General features: G+C 43.8%; 2 protein-coding genes across 8 annotated transcripts in view; one reads left to right on the top strand and one right to left on the bottom strand.

The window, feature by feature from the left end:
* The window catches only part of LOC118502781, a 38,402-nt gene extending 30,349 nt beyond the window's left edge, over window positions 1-8,053 (top strand). For all 7 annotated transcript variants that reach the window (XM_036035382.1, XM_036035380.1, XM_036035384.1 and 4 more), the window contains one exon: window positions 3,995-8,053. In XM_036035382.1, coding sequence (XP_035891275.1) covers window positions 3,995-4,597 — 603 coding nt within the window. In that variant the 3' untranslated portion in view covers window positions 4,598-8,053. The remainder of the gene's footprint in view (window positions 1-3,994) is intronic.
* Window positions 8,054-9,885: 1,832 nt separating this feature from the next.
* Window positions 9,886-17,366, bottom strand: part of LOC118502780 (dynein heavy chain 5, axonemal) — a 22,026-nt gene continuing 14,545 nt past the window's right edge. The window contains exons 11-16 of the mRNA XM_036035377.1: window positions 14,775-17,366; window positions 14,555-14,711; window positions 14,264-14,359; window positions 14,062-14,118; window positions 10,673-10,805; window positions 9,886-10,590 (exon numbers count right to left, since the gene is read on the bottom strand). The exon at window positions 14,775-17,366 is cut by the window's right edge and continues 275 nt beyond it. Coding sequence (XP_035891270.1) covers window positions 10,337-10,590; window positions 10,673-10,805; window positions 14,062-14,118; window positions 14,264-14,359; window positions 14,555-14,711; window positions 14,775-17,366 — 3,289 coding nt within the window. The 3' untranslated portion in view covers window positions 9,886-10,336. The remainder of the gene's footprint in view (window positions 10,591-10,672; window positions 10,806-14,061; window positions 14,119-14,263; window positions 14,360-14,554; window positions 14,712-14,774) is intronic.

Here is a 17,366-nt window from a genome sequence, read left to right as displayed (position 1 = left end):
AAATTGGTTAATTTTCTATAGCAATTGAACTGGCTCTAATTTTATTATGTACCGATTATGTGCTATTTCCAATATTTTATTTTTTCGATCACGTTAATAAAGTACTAGGCGCCTCCTTTAGTCTGATGACGAATATTGATGAAATTTAAATAACTTAATGCTACAAATGACATGATTTTGTCACTGATGGTGTGTAATATTGGAAGTCATTTTTTATTCCACCAACCACGAATGGACCACCAACAAAACGAAGTATCTGATCAATTTTTAAAACATTTCGATTTAGTTGTGTGCTTTCATCGCAAAGAGCAGTTTATTCACTAGAAACAAAAATAAACTTTTTCAATAAAATGAAATTTACCACACGTGTCTGGTGAGTCATATTGCACATTCCTTCATTTCTTTCGATCATAGGGATGAATGAAGTATAATGATGAAAAGTCCCTTTCACCCAACCCTTTCGCTCGAACGATACAACATTTTCAAACAAGCATTTATCATTTTGTATTCCAGAAACTTCCACCTCGATTTTAACTTGTAGAACGATTGACGCTTAACAAAATTCGCTTACAAAAAAAAACTGATCGATCGGAATGGGAGGAAATTCGGTTGGCTATTTTTGCCAAACGATGGCAATTTTGACAACCACCAAACGATGTTAGAAACTTCTTCTCGATAACGTTTGATATTTCAAACAAAACATATTTCCCTTCGAAGGAATACCGAGCAACACCAGACGCATCAAGGAACGAAGACTTTTTGTTTGATTTTATCTCAAGCAAATTGAATTCGTTTCCGGATCTGTTGCTCGGTACTGCTTTTCCTTTTCAGCAGGAGCAATGTTCCAGAAAAGCTTGGATTATACATCTTTTTACCTCTTTTTGTTGTTCACACTAACTTAACGTCTCAACCAATTTTCTTCGCCAAAAGGACAGCCACGGAAACGGAATGTTGAACGATTGGAGAAGAAAGCGAGACAATATGTTAACCTTGTTCAAATTCAACGTATCCATTAAACGGTTTATGTTTATTTCCAAACGATTTTTGTTTCTGTGCCTCACGAAGGCGACCCACTGTCGTATGAAACCGTTCCAATACGCTTTAAGCATACTACTTTGTTTTTGTTTTCTTCCAAAAGAAAGGACGCTCGGTTTGTACCGCTTTTGAGAATGAAAGTATAACCTCCAAAAATTACAGCTTTTATCACATTCAATTCAATCCGATTCAAAACCCTCCGAAAACGGAGCATTAAAACGTGTACGCACGACCAGTAGCTAGAGCTGTTTGGCTGTGTATACGCACGCAAACATCACATCAAACTGTAATGATCCCAATTTACATGGCAAACCGTCGTTACTCGCTTGCGGACGTCAATGACACGTGGAACTGCCGCTTGGTTCGATACGATGTGTGTATGTATGGTAGTGGGTGGTTGCATCATTACCAGCTGAGTGTAACGGAAATGTAAATTGTTATTTTGCTGAAATTTGACACGATTCCGATTTGATGGGAATGTTGCTCATTGACGGGATGTGTTTTGGTTGATTTTTCGTTTCGTTCTTTCGGCGTGTGTACGTGTGTAGCGTAGCTGTTGCCAATAACTGACGCAAGGCAAACAATACGTGGATATGCAATAATTTTTTCGAAGATTAGCAGCCTATTCGTTTTTTTCACATGAAATACAGTGCCGGAACCAAAGAAAGTAAAGGAAAAATAAACAGAAAGCTTATCTCAACATGAGGGCAAAACATGAGTCCAAATATTATCTCATTGTACTAAGGAGACTCGTAATCTCTACTTCAACATAACCTACATTACCTGAGGAGAATGTTACCTTTTGATTGTTTTCATTCAGTTATTGTGCATATATATCAGTTATAGCAATATTTTTCTCGTAGCTCGATTTTGTTAAATACTGGGCGCCTCCATTATTGCTCTTCTTGACTCAACAATCTGCTAGGCCATGCTTGTCTTATAATGGGTTACTAGACTTTTTAATACCACTTTATTGTATATTCCACACTCACAATGTGGAACGGTTCGACTAGAATTTAACATCTGGTCCTGCGTGAACACCACTTACCTATCACATCTACTACTAGTCGCCTCCATTAATAGTTGTATAGAATCCGTTGCAATTTCAGCAATGGAATATACCAGACTAGAGGAGTTAATTATGTATCCCATTAATCGATATCGATCGATTTTGAATGGGACAATGTTGTGCTCTAAACATTTATTGTTTTTAACATCGACCACTTTAATCAGGTACTGGGCGCCTCCATTTCTATATTTTCGCTGATGCTGGTATGGTATGCAGAATTTATTTTTCATTTGTTTAATTATAGCATGTATATCAATATCAGAAAATCTTTGTCTTCCTTGGAACTAACAACCACGTGAGGTCCCGGTCCCAACCTGCCATTTTTGGCTTTCTTTGACTTGATTTTACCCGTAGCATGGTAGTCAGCAAGGTGTACGGGATGCGCGTAGCAGACTGCATGGGATTTGAGCGCTAGTCCCGCTGTGTTAAGACCGGTGCCTTTAATGTCTCGGCAACCAAACCGCTACAAATATACATCATTATCAGTAAATAGTTATATTATTATTATACTACAATAAACACAACGAACGAAAGAAAATAGATTTCTTGTGATTCCATGTAATCAAGATAAGGCAGATAAAACATCAGTTTTAATTTAGTTCTTCTAGGTTCATTTTGTTTTTTTTTTTCTAAGAATCGTGTCTCTGAAAAAAAAAATTCTCGTGAAGATTCTTGCACTCAAATAACAAAAAATAAATCATCTTAAAGAAAGGCCCTTATTTCCTGGAGATCTCATTTACAATCTTGATCCTTTGAAAACAACACGCTGTAGGCACAGCGCCCAGCTTTGAACTGTTTGTCTTGCTTTTTTTTACAATTTTGCTGCATAGAACTCTATTTCAAGACAAAAGGAACTCTCCACAAAAACTAATTATATTTTCAACAAAAAGTGAGGCTCAAAAGGGATCTTCTGGGAATAGTTTTTAAACAACGAAATAAAATTAATTTCTCGAGAGAAGTGTAGAATTTTTATAGCTCATTCTCAACTCTTATGTTTATACGTAAAACCCCATTAAAAGAGAACTCTGGTCTTAACAACATTTCCCACTGTATCGCTACTGATGCTATAATTATCATCACCGGTGATTAATTACTATAAAAAAACATTTTTGTCTGCTGTACATCCGTGAAACATTAACACAGTTCTAAACTTCAGTTGATTTAAAGAAAGGTTAAAATGAGCATCACGAAAAAAAAAACTCAGGTGAAAATGTTCAAAATACTGTACACCGCGAACGTAAATGGAGAATCTCGCCTGTGGTTGTCTACTGCTATATACCTTTCACCGACACTACACCGATTGGCTGACTTAATCAACCACGGCTAATGATGATGCCGACCGGAAATGATATTTTCCCATTTCCTTTCTTCCTTTCTTCTATCCCGTTTTTCCACTTTCGAGCATCACCATCATCCACGGCACCTGATCGTACCGAGAGGCAATGAAATTATTCCTCGTGGGATAGCCCGTGTAAGGAAATGGAATAAAAATCAGTTGCAAGCGTACGACCGGCGTACGAAATGAGGTCCTGCTGCAGCACGGTCCGTCTGCAGCTGGCACAGGCAACAGGCCGGCATATTATTAACAAGCGAGAATAAAAATGAAAGTTTTGCTCATAAGTTTGTCACCAGTATGCACAGGCAAGACCGACCGATCGAAAGCCGGAAGAGCAAAAGTGTATGAGAGCAGGGCAAAATGAGTTCACGAAGCATTGTGTTCGGTAGAGCGAAATGAGATGTACAATGGGATGTTCGAGGAATCTATCAAGCGCCTGTTTGTCTCGTAGCACTTTTCATTTAAAATGCTTATGAATAGATGATCCACAATTTTTTGTACTGGAAATGCTATAACAGCTCTTTTTGTCTTTTGTATCCCCTCTCTCACTTCAGGTTGAGCTGAACAAGGCACTGCTGAGGGAAATCGGAAAGCGAAGTAGCAACCTGTACGATGGATCCGAATACCCGGTCGACTACACGTACTACGATCGGAAGCTCTACAACCAGCATGTCGCATCCAAACCCGACCACGCCAATCCCACCGATGCTGATGAGCTAGAGGCGATGGTCGAAAGCCTGCTGCAGCACAACAATCGCCTTGCCGCACGGGAAGGTAACTATGCCGGCAAGTTTCAACGAACGCGCTCCGTCAGCGAACGGCAAACACCCGGCTCAAGGATGGGCTCCGAACAGCACCAGGGCCAGCAGGCACAGTCCCAGCAGCTAACCAGTCTCTTCAACAACGAACAGGACGATCTCAAGACTAAGGATCAAGCTCTCAGGCAGTCAACACTAGCGGGAGGTCAGGAACCGGACAACACCGAAGACGATGACCAGGACCAACAGGAACAACAGTCGATGAACGATGGTAGTAGCTCGGGCGTGTTAAAGGCCATACAGCAGGACGGTAACAATGCACCGAGCGATCGGACCAGCGGCACCGACTTTGGATCCCGTTACGTTTACGGTATGTACAAAAACCGATACGCCAACTAAGCAGCAAGGTAGACCAGCCAACAACAAAAAAAAAAGTAACAGGCAAACACTATCAACGACACGACAAACTTGACGCCCTCTACAGGAAACTGGTTCTGGAACTAGCGCTATCTTCAAGCAAGAATAAACGTAAATTTTGACCGCTGATATATTGTATATAAATATTGCCAAACAGAGGTAGGAAAGCAAAAAAAACTCTCTAAAAAAACACAAAACACCCACAAAATCACCACATAAGGGAAGAACGATCGGTAATGGCGACTGAGCACTGGATGGTCGCTTGCATTTTATGACTAATAAAGACATACATGGAAGAAAAACCTAAAACTGCAGCACATCAACATAAAACAACACACGAATGCTGATTGTGGGCATGAGAAATACCACAACATTTTAGCAACAGTCCGTCTGTTTAGTGTGCTTTTGGTTTCGGCTCTGTGTTGTGCCACTGTGGAAAGAAAGTACAGTCTGCCTAATTTACGCTGCACCCAAGCCATCTTTCTTTTTTCCCCGCTAGATGTCGCGCCGAATCAGTTAGTGGTTTAAAAACGCTAATGCATGGTGTATGTGTGGTCATATGAATTGGTCAAAAACATTGACATGTATGCTTCTTCCCGTTTTTAATCTATTTTGGAGACCGTCTTAAGTTAATCCACGCAAGCCCTTTTTGAGGATGCTTTCAAATTGTCTTATGGGCAAATTATTATTCATACCCATTAAACCAGTACTTCACGCATGAGCTACGATTTATTTGAAGCAGAAAATAACGCTTTCCATCCGAGATCTAACAAACAACACACACACAAGCATCCAGAGAACAGCCACTTTCGCCATGTGTGTACGAAATATTGAAGCGTTAAATTACTTTAGCCAACATCAAGGTGGTACTCACCACCACACACGCTTCCACTAAACCATCCTTGCTTATTAGATTAGCCGTTAATAAAATACCGTACCAGAGCCGGTAGCTCGGTGGACGGCGATGCACTCTAGCTGAAGCGTGACACGGAACCATTTGGTAGACGGTAGATAAGTGTGAAGCGTAGACAAAGCAACAGCTTGGCGCGATGGACCGCGAAGGTGGTAGCAGGTGAAAACACACGCAACCGGCTTCCAAATCTTTATCTTTTTTCCGCTTTTGTTATTGTTATTATAACTGTGTTCCGGTTTCGCTCTTTCGGCAGTGGAAGTCCTTTCGCTTAAGGCGAGAAGAGACCGGGTAATGTGGGACGAGTGAGCATAATGTTGAAAATCTACTACATACATCTTCCCGCCCATGCAGCATGGACACCAAGAGGCCTCTCTACCTGGGGTTTTTCGTTATGGAGCCTGCTGCGATGGAAAAATAATGCTACACGATGAATAAATTCCTCACTGCTTCTGACACGTGCGTCCTCCGAGCTACCGAGCGGCCGACGTCTAATTGTTCATCACTCTTACGGCAGGGTAAATTCTTCAACCTCAAGCCTCAGCTTTCAACGTGCTATGGAACCCAAAGAAAAAAAGACTCCCCGTCTCAATGTAGCTTCCGGATTTTCCAACACATAAAAGCTCATATCTAAACATTTTATTCTCGCTTCTTCCTTGCTTTTCGGTTCTTGTCCGTCGAACCATTTCCCGCCAAAAAGTGCAGCAGGTGGAAAAATTACACGCCTAAAAACACTCGGCACGCAGCTAAATGAGCAACAAAAAAAAGACGAAAACACCTACAAACATATTTTGTTGCTTTGCCCTGTTTGTCCCCGGCACAGCCCGTTACCACGCAATCGTGGGTCTCCTCCGAGCGTCTCGGGTTGAAAAAAGTGATCTTTTAACAACGACAAAGGAAACATGAATGAATTGCTCTTCACCGGCCCGGCCCCGGTGGGCTTGGAAACCTCCAAACCGGGACCGGCCCTGCTGTATGTGTGTGAATAATGCGTGCTCCACCGTCATTTGACAGACTACTTTATTGATGCCTGGGAGTTGATGCTGGTGCTGCTTTGCACCTTCAGCTGACTGTTTTTCCCCTCCCCCATTTCGTTTTTGTGGCCCCCTGTGGGCTGCTGGGGAGCATGAGCTTGCCGGATAGAATTGCACGGGACCTTCGCGCACGTTTCATCTTGTGGCTGGCAAGACACGGTGCGTTTGAAGCTGTTCATTTCTAATGCGTACGCTCCCGGTAAAAGTTTCATCATTCGTCCTAATAACGTTGAAAGGTCGCTGGATTATGTTCCTACTTTTGCGCGCGAGTGCTTCTAGCTTTATTAACGCTTTCTGGTTAGAAACATGACTCTTGGTTTTTAATTGCTTAGATAAAACTGACTAAAGACTACAGTTAAAAACAAATAGCAAACAAACGATACGAAAATGAAGACTAGTTGGAGAACAAAGAGTTTTTGTTTTGTAAAGTGTAAACAAATCACAAGCCACTGGTCGCTAAAACATCGCTGATGAATAGAGATGAGAGAAAAAACAGAAACAACCCCATACATAGGCTCTCAGTCGTATGGAATAATCAAAGCTGCTAAAAAAAATCCGCTTCTACTCCCCTCCCTGCATGTGTATTGATTAAGAAGCCCAGAAACGCTGGCGTCCCTTGCTGCTGGCACCTGAGGACTACACCGTTTTTTGGTTTCCACTAGCGAAACGAACGAGCCTAATGGGAGGACAGGGAATATCTAATACTGCAAACGCAAACTGGGACACGTTTGGACATAATTGTTTAGTCCGCACTGTAGAGGGAAAAGCAGGCGGAAATGCACATAGGCTGGTGAACGATGACGGTAAAGTTGATAATTGTTACATCAAATGCTATACGAGTCGATCAAGAAGAATCTGGCATCCGGTACTCCGGATGCTTGGGCGGTTGAAGAGACAGATTTCTAGGACAAATGTTAAGAAGAAGACGGCAAAACCGATGAGCTTCTGGCGATGAATGAGACCGACCGATGGTGAAATGCGAGAATATACAAACGAGTGAAGCAAAATGTCTCTTATCCGAAGGTAGAAGCAAATAGAAGGCAAGTCGAGTGAAACTGTTGAAAGCAAATTATTACCTAACAAATTCAAAACGGTATTCAAAGCATGAGCATGACTTTGCCTCATTCAAGATAACTACTATTACAATTACTGAACCGAACGTAATGCCAAAGCATGCAGTCTATTGTACATATATTCTTGACGTATTGGTATCCCATCCCCATTTAACTATCTCATTCGAGCATTCAATATAGCTGCTCAACCAGTGCGAGCGATCCAAATACGAACGAGAAAGATTGATGGGAAAGATTTAAAGGAAATGCAATGCAACGCAACAAAAAAACGGATGGATGATTTACAAAATGGCAAAAAAAACAAAACGAAACATCAAGGAAAATGATCACACTCTTTCTCTTTAAGCCAACCCCACAACAAAAATGGTATAAAATAAAGAATTTAATTTCTAAGAGCAGCATGTTATTGGGAAAGCACGAACGCCGAATACTGTCGTACCGTCTTTGGTGGATTTGTTACATTTTTGTTTAGGTTTTTTTTCTTTTCGTGGAACTAATTCAGGTTCCGAATGATGATGACAAGATGGGTTAATTACATGGAAAAGCGAGTATGTATAGGTAAGTAAATAAGTAAGAAAAATACTGTGCTTTTTGGTCCACGTAATACAAGTATCTCCATGTTTCAAGCAATAATCGATTTTGATCTCTTGTGGTAAACATAGAGTATGCTTGTAATATGACCTGAAAAACACTGTACGACTGAATCTGTTTGAAAGCATTTGAAAGCTTTCCACATATATGTAATCGATATGCAGCGACGTTATGCTCGGATCCGATTTCCATAGCTTGTACTGAGCTATTTTTACACACAAAGTCATTAATATTAGTATACCTCCTAATAGGATAGGATGAAAATGTGCTGTAAAAAAATGTTAGACAATTTAATGTCCTACTGATCGAGCTGACTGTATCGTATGAGGGTCAAGGTGCTTTCGTATACTAATCACTTTAAAAGGCATCCATCCATTTATTGTAGCTGGGACCGCCCCCTAACATTCTTCTGCTCTGCTACCTTAATGACTGGATTTACTCCTTCCGCTTGAAGACCGACTGTAAAGATTGCATTAAAGGTTAGAGGTTCACATCAAAGGGCAAGAATATTCTCTGACAAACATATGCTATTCATGATCTAGCTTTTTTTTTAACGATTGTTACTTGAGCTTTATTACATGTTTGATAATCGTTTCATCAGAATCGTTTGGTTTGCAATATTTTCATATACCTTGCTGAAATATTTGCAGTTCGGAGGATTACAAGGAAGTTTATATAAAAGCTGGATAGTTTTTGTTTTTTTTTGAATATGTTTTATAATATTTACCTAATTTGGATGTCTAAATAATGATATTCTTTTATTTCATTTCATGACAATATTCATGACAAATAAATTTAAATGGTGCATCGAAGTGCAAAAAGGTACAACACAATTTTTTAAAGTACTTGGCCATACAGATTTTACGGGTAAAATAAGATTTGTTTATGTTTTGATTTTTAAATATATATTTGGTATTTCATTTACTATACTAAATATAGTTTGATGACTTCAACAACAATTATAAATATCTGTTCTAGCTCTTTTCCTTAACAGTGTTCGTATAGTTCTAAATATGTGGAATGCGAATAAATATATGTGGAAATAAATAAATATGTGGAATGCGAATGCTAATACTCTTACTTACTTACTTATCAGGCGCTACAACCGCTTCGCAGTCTAGATCTGCTGCAACAATCCTCGATACCGCTCACGGTTTAGCGCCGTCGTCTGCCAATCCGTTATCCCGACCGACTATACGGGCTGGGTCGTACGGTGTCATTCTGAGGACGTGACGAGCCCACCGGATCCTGGCAAATCTAATTCGCTGCACGACGATTGTGATATTATCGTCCGGCTCGTTGAACTCGTCATTGTAGCGCCTCCTCCATTGTCCTTTTGCTAATACTTTATTACGAATACGAATAATACGAATAAAAAATATTTATAAATTTGCCAAAAAATAAGCAATTAAGCACAGTTACAATTTTCAGAAACAACATTATGTTAAATCAGAAGAAAAAACTTTCATAAATAATAAATAAATAAAGTAACGTAACATAAAGCTTCTTAAAATGTAAAAAAAATCAAGCATATAAGGAGCATTTCATTGGAGCAAATATAAATGGAAGAATTGTAAAGAGTTTTGCTTTTACATAATCCGATACTCACCTTACGGGATTACTTTCTTTACACCAATAAAAAATAATCTTCTTAGCCCATTCGTTTGTGCGCTTCTAGATAAAGTGTGAGCTAACATCTTTATTTGTTTTGTTTAATATTTTTTATACACACGGAACAACTTGCCAACTTTAGCAAAAAACATCAACTCTAATTGTAACTCTAAGTGTCACTCTTCTACGTACACTCAAGACTGTTTCACAATTTCGGTTGCTTTTTCTGTAACAGCCATTAACACTAGAAGAAAACAAACTTTTTGTGTAACGAAAGGGTAAACTTCAGGAGCATTCTTCACTATGCTGATAGAATCTCTAGTAGATTCTCACGCTCGCTAGCATTCATCTTGTACCAATCGATGCTCTTGTCATGTGCAAACGATGCCTAACGGCCTAACACACACTAAACACCGGCCACGTTTTGCTGTGACACTAGACAAACGTGCAGAAAAGATAGTGAAACCCAGCGGTTGCTTTCCCGCCAATGTGTCGGCGCGGTTTACTTGATGTCACACAGCAGTGCGACTCCACGCAGCGTCCAGTGGCGCGGATTAAAGTCCGTCTCGAAGTCGATCGACCCGACGTACTTCTGGTCGGTACGCTGGGGTTTCCGATAGATCGGGCACTCGTACAGCCTTGGATCCTTGCCGGCGGTCGTGTTGATGGCGTAGATGAAAATCACCGGCATCTGCTCGTACAGTACCTTCGGTTTCGATTCGATCAATTTACCACTGCGCCGATCCAACGATGCACCTGCGGAAAAGCGTGCGGTTTGTGCCGGAGAGATGGATAAGCATATCAGTAACGTGTAGACGGAAGAACAAATTGGGCACACCTTCCAGGAACAGGCCGTAAACGTAGACACCTTCCTGGGGGGGATCGTGGATGTCCTCCTTGTTATGGCGCGTAATTTGATTCTGCAGCACCACCGAATCTAGGGCCCAGCCCTTATGGGCTCGCGTTACCTCCTGACGACGATGATGGACACCGTTCCCCGCGTGGAAGTATGGACGAAATTTAACACACGTCAAGGGGAAAAAAGAAAGAATCAAACCATCACTTTGCGTAACACACATCACAATTTAATGGTACAGTTTTATAATTTACATTAATATTAATTCTTATGGCAAATGAAGGTAGATTCCGGTTTGAGCGACTACGAAATTGACATTAGATGGTTTCGTGTAATCAAATTTTATGGATGGAATTAAATGGTCTACTCGTTATATTTACCTGCTTACACATAGCTGTCCGACATCGTAAGAACATAACCCCCACTAAAGACTATGTCGTCTACGGCTATAACTACCGAAAGTTGCTCAATGCCCTTTGCCTGACTCCCTCCCTAACCGCACTTAACTTCATTGCTGTTCCAATTAATCGGCAGTTCCACGCCATAGGCCAACTCAAGCAAACACTTGACTCAGCTTTGATCTCTTGCGCTTGCCCTATGCTCTACGGCAAGAAAAGTGCCCAGTAAAAACACTTCATCTTAGAGATCTTACAGACCGCACTCGAGACGCACTCTCTTGAACACAAACCGGTTCATCTCAGGAGGTGGGTAGAGAAATACGGTAAGAAAAAACCCGATTGAATTTTCCAATCAACCTACTTAAAGCGGTTTTGCTTGCATGACCCAGGTTCATCCCCGTCTGGGGTCGGTCCACATTTCACCAAGAGCCCCAGCCATGGTGAAGGATATTTTGAGGCGAAATCAGCATACTAAAGCTTCTTTTCCACCTGAGATGCCACCACGGCGAAGACCACGGTCCGTAACTCAATTGCCCACCGAGACGGAATTGCTTTGCTGGCCGGCTAGCTAAAGCAACAACCGAGGGCTACAGGATCTTGTCGGCAGCTTTAACCGCACAACACTCACCGGATACTACTCACCCATTTGTTTACCGCTCGTTAGTTGGTACATAAATCCGGTCGCAAACGGGTTGGTTACAGACCGTTGGTTTGCTGGTGGATGTATGGCACGGTGCGTTCTGCTACCCAACCGTCTTGAGGGGTACTTTGTCACATACACCGTTTCCTTGCAAACACACACACACACCCTTTGTCTTCTCAGTCAATCCTCCTGCTTCTCTGGTGTTGTTCGACATTGAAATTCTTCTCACAACGTGACCTGTGACATCGTTTCCCCTTCTTTGCGGTGAGAAGGAAAGCCCACAAAACTCTAACGTGAAACTCAAACAAAGATTTCATGCTCGGTTGGAGCAGTGAACTTTTTTTCTGCGCTTGCTTCTTGTCGAATAACAATGACGAAATGCCAGCGAATGTGTGTTTACAATGCTGGTTCTGAGTAGAATGGTAAACGGTTTTTTAACATATTAAACCGGCAATTTGTACACCATTTCTAGAGTTAGTAATTTATTCAGTGAATTTAGGAAATACTTTCGCTAAGACAATTAAAATATAAATACTCCACCTCATATAAAATCGGAAAGGCATTTCTATTAGCTAGTAATCAGCAAAAGGAAGAGATTTTTCCTTGAGTGACATTGAACGATCCGTAATGGATACTGCACCGACACTCGCCCCGGTCATAGTGTTAAGTACACACAACACGAAACTTATACGACCGAAGCGAAGAAAGTGAACCATCATCATCATAAACGCCTCAAGGGACTAAGTCCATCATCATCATCACCATCATTATCATTATGATTGTAATCGACTTCAGCAACAGCGTCATCGCCATTTTCTTGTTCCCTGTTTACAATTTTTGTTTTTTCAACTTTATAGCAAAGTAAACTTTTTTTTCTAATTCTCGCACTTATTAATCTTCATTGTTAAGCCTTGTCTTCCACGTGTCAGAACAAAAACAAATCACACTCTCTCTCTTTCGCTCTCTCGCTCTCTATTTGGAAGGAAATAATTAAACCATGCTACGCAAATACTTAACGAGCTTACGAGTGCGAAGCTGATACTAATTGCGATGTCGCTACGGTTAAGTGAACCATTGCGCTTCATCCGACAATACACGGACGTTCCAACAGCTTCCTGTTGTACACGGGCGCACGGAACACCAAATGAGATGCTAATGATTAAATTAATCCTTTACACTGGATAGCACACGCACACACAGGTGAAGCTGGTGATGCGATTCGACGGGATTGCTACCGTCCCCTTAAAACAGTCCATCATACATCCCACCAACCGTGACTCACACGTTCGGTCCCTTGACCTTAAAATGACGTCACTGTGTCATGTGAGGCACAACGGGGCACGTCTTCGAAGTCTTGCACTGTATTTAACGACCGTTCCGTGCCTGTCCTTCGGCAGGACGTGTTAAGGAACTTTCACCTTCTTGCTATCGGATAATAATGTGGATAGAAGATGGCGATTTTTTTCACATCACTCCGGTAGATAATATATTCAAAGCTTTTTGTAACACACTTAGTTGTCACAAGGAAGGATCTTTGGAAGACATTTTGAGAGATAACTTAATATGTCTCAAACGTAAATAGACACTAGAGCTATTATGATTCTTTGCTAGTAAATATCCACTGTTTTCAACTTCCAACAACAACGTAAAACAAGCTACATTAAGATAATCCTTTCTGATCCCGCCACATCCTACTCGCGGCCTACACTGGCAACGTGCTTGAATTTTGCATTGACAAATGATTCACAAGCGAGTCCCCTTCCTCCACAAAGCACCACCCCCTACAGTGTGAACAAAATGGCTAATGTTAATACTAAACACGATCGTAATAATACCATCTCGCAGAAGGTATTGTCCCCAGCTACGTGAGCGGCATCCTTGTGACACCACAATCAGGTGTCTATCGATCGACAAATCCAATAGCCCCACCGAGTCAACGAGTTTATGAAGGATGCGGTTTAAGAGAGAGACGATGCAATACCTTCGCGGTGGTTTCGTTGGTGCAAAATTTGTATTCTTGACTTATGACCACACCGAAGCACACCCTGCCCCTGTACCAGGATTGGTACAGTCTTTCGCCGCTTTGTACACTTGCGGTTCACACAATGACTGGTCGTCATGAAATCGGAAACCAAGACAAGCCAAGTGTTGCTCCTTCTGGATGCCATTTGTAGCCCAACCGAGAAGGTCCACCAATGGTTTGCAAGTGGTACACTTTTGCTGAGAAAGACTCGAAGAACTGTGCCGATGGGTTTACCATCTTGTAAACAATAATTCCCGCCCCATCCGGTTTGCATACTTTTATCCCGTCAACACCTACAAAGCCTCACCTGTCGCATTGCGGTTAGGAAACCTTGCTGGTTGAAAAATCCCGTCATCCAGAAAACCTACGGCACACACACACACACAGTAGAGGAAAACAAGAAAATCAATAAACGTAGTAAGTAAGCGACATTGCTGTCGGCATCATTTCCGGTGCCATAGCTGGTGCGTTGCGCTTGCAATGCAAACCGGCCCACCAAAGACTACTACCTTCGGCCGGTCATTGTTAATCCAGGTGCGGAACTGTTGATTTCTTTCCAGCAGCTCCGTGTACCAGAAGCCGAGCGTTGTCGATTCCCACGAGATCTGAATGCCGGAATGAGAACGGAAACGGAAACGTAATGGATTTTAGTTTTTGCTTTCCGAGATGCTGTTCCTCATTAACGGTGTCGGTTAGCGAGGATTGAGTTGCAAATGAAGTGGAAAAAGCGTCAAGCGAATGTTGGGAAAATAAAATTAACAAACACACGGGGCAATAACCTTTGTTCAGGATACAATTACCTTCTGCCATCGCTCTGGGATGCGTGCGTCGTACATGGCGTCCAGCGATTGGCGTAGATACTGGCTCATCACAATCGTACCGTCGATTGCCAGCTTCAGATCGCACAGATTGTTGTACACCGTGTTGATGACTCGCTGCATACGATCTATCTCTTGTCTGTGATGAGTACACTTTAGATCATTTTCTCCATTCCTCTGCCCGCCCTATCATCATACTTACCTCAGGAAAATGTTCATCGGCAGCAAGGCTCCCATTCGGGTGAGCGATTCCTTCACCTCAAACGCCACGTACTGGGGCGGTAGCTTGCGCAACATATCGCTCGCCAGCTGAAACACGATGCTCTCGCGCGTTTCGCCCCCTCCCCCACCACCCTCCTTCGGTTGCACACTAAGGATCGTGTCCAGGATGCCCTTTGCCGTGTTGATCTGGTACGTAATGTCCGCGTTCGGATGCAGCCCAAACACTTCCGGCGTGTCGGTCGGCGGCAGCTGATTGATGTAGTCGACGTACACCTGGATGTTGCGCGAAATCGGCACACGGTAGCCCTTGTAGAACTCGAAGCTCGGCGTCAGCAGATGCTCGCTGAACCACACCTGCGTGAAGGTGGTCAGCAGCCGCTTGTCGAAGTCGTCGGTGACACGCCCACCGTACATTACCTCGCCGAGCATGTAGCAGAGCGTCTGCCACGATACTCCCTTCTTGGGGTCCATCTCGTCCAGGTGGTTCTGTATGAACTGCACGCTGGCGGAAAAGTCCGCCTGGTTGAACTCGTACGGAATGTTCCATCCGAGCGGGCCAAACTTGCGCCGCTCCTGAACGACACAGTGCAGGAAGGCAACGGTGTATAGCAACGGTGGCCATTGCGGTGCCGACGTGTAATCGAGGTAGTCCTGCGTGAAGGCAAGGTAGCTACGCTTCAAGCTGGCACGTATGCCTTGCGGCGGCTCGTTCGTGAACTTGATCGCCATCTGCAGCAGCCCGATCGGGAACTGGGGATGCGTTTCGGTCGTCACCCACAGCCGGAACGAGTCGGCTACGTGTTCCGTTTCGATCAGCACGTCGATGATCTCGTTGCAGAAGCTCAGCGACAGATGCACGTTCTGCAGCAGCACCCAGCCGCCCGAGGCCATGCATTCGCCCATCAGCTTGCGTGCGTGGTACTCCTGGCCCTGGCCCATCGAGACCGTCTTGAGCACGATGCCCTTCACCTTGGCCAGGGCGGCGATCTGCGTGGTAGGGTCGGAACCGATCGACAGGATGCAGACGAGCGGGGTGCGCGGTTCCGACTCCGACCAGGTGACCTCCAGGTCGAGTATGTGCATCTCGCCGTACTCCTGACCAAGGGAAACTTCGATGTATCGACGAGCCTGGGAGATGGTGCGGTCGGGACTCCAGGACCGGATCAATAGAAGCTTCCGAAAGACATCTAGCTCGTGCTCGTAATCGCACGGTATCACCTCCAGCTCCGGGCGCTCCGTCTCGTACCAGTTCTTCCACTCGCGCTCGTTGTACTCGATCTTCTTCAGGATGCCCTGGAAAGTCTTGAGCTTGCTGATCTCGACCAGGTTCAGCCACGTGATGTCCAGAATCCATCGGAAAGGCTTCGGGGCGACCCCGTTCAGGTCCAGCGAGGCACCTCCCTTAACGAACGCCATGAACTCATCGTGGCTGATGTTACCCTTCTGGTAGTCGATCTTAATCGCCAGCATTAGCGTAAACAGTTGTTTGTGCCGCTCGTACAAAGAGCGACTCGTGAAGGCCCACACCTCGTACGTTAGGTACTTCAGTATGATGTTGATGCGTTCCTCCGTGATATTGCTCTTCGTCGACTTGGTTATCGAGTTGTCAAAGATAATCAGAAACTGTTTCAGCGAGTTCTGGTACATGACATTCACGTTCGACATTTCCACAATCAGGAAGTACAGTATCGAACCTCGGGCGGCAACCGCGCGGAACTCTTCGCGCGCGATCATAATCTTCTTCTCCGTCACCTCAGAAATCTTGAGCTTCTGGTTCACCTCCTCGGCCGTCGTTTTCGTCTCCTGCAGCACCTCGATCAGTGCTTCGTCGTCCACCAGCGAGCCCTCGGTCGAGGTGAGCCGACAGAGCAGGTTGCCCTCGAGCTCCTTCATGCTGCGCTGGTTCTTCATCACACTCTCAAACAGCTGCACCCGTTCCGCCTCGAGCTCTGACTTTTCCATCAGTATCACACGCCCCAACAGTTGATCCTCCAGACCACGCATAGTCACCGTGAAGTCGATGATCGATGTCTTGGAGCTGATTTCCGGGCTGAACGGTGGGTTCGGTAGCTTCGTGGTGATGTACAGCATAAAGCCGGGCATAACATCACACTCCTTGTCACCGACCAGCACCTTTTCGATCGAGCCCGACTTGATAAAATTCTTCTCCAGCACATTGTCAATGACTGGGTCAAGCTCCATTCCAACGTCCTCAATCAGCAGTGGCCTGCCCAGCGAGAGACTATCTTCCAGATGTGTGCGGAAGTATTTGTGGTTCAGCGATGTGATCTGCAGCTCGTTCTGGTCTTCCTTAGACTTAATCCACAGCTTGCCCTGTGTTTGCGGATCGATCAGCAGCGGGTAGCTGCTCGACTTCGTCACAATCAGTGCGTTCTGTACCGAGAGTTCATCGTTCGGCAAACCCTGCAGGTTCCACTCCGAGATGGTGGCCGAATCGACGAGCATGTTGATGATGTTCAGGTTTGTCGTAAATGGAATGGTACGCGTTTTCAGGATCTCCATCCAAGTTTTAAACAGTGTCCCGCGGAACTCTTGGTTGTAGGGTCCACAG

The sequence above is a fragment of the Anopheles stephensi genome, chromosome 2 (assembly GCF_013141755.1).
Source record: "Anopheles stephensi strain Indian chromosome 2, UCI_ANSTEP_V1.0, whole genome shotgun sequence".
Taxonomy (NCBI): Eukaryota; Metazoa; Arthropoda; class Insecta; order Diptera; family Culicidae; genus Anopheles; species Anopheles stephensi.
This window is presented reverse-complemented; position numbering and strand designations above follow the sequence as displayed.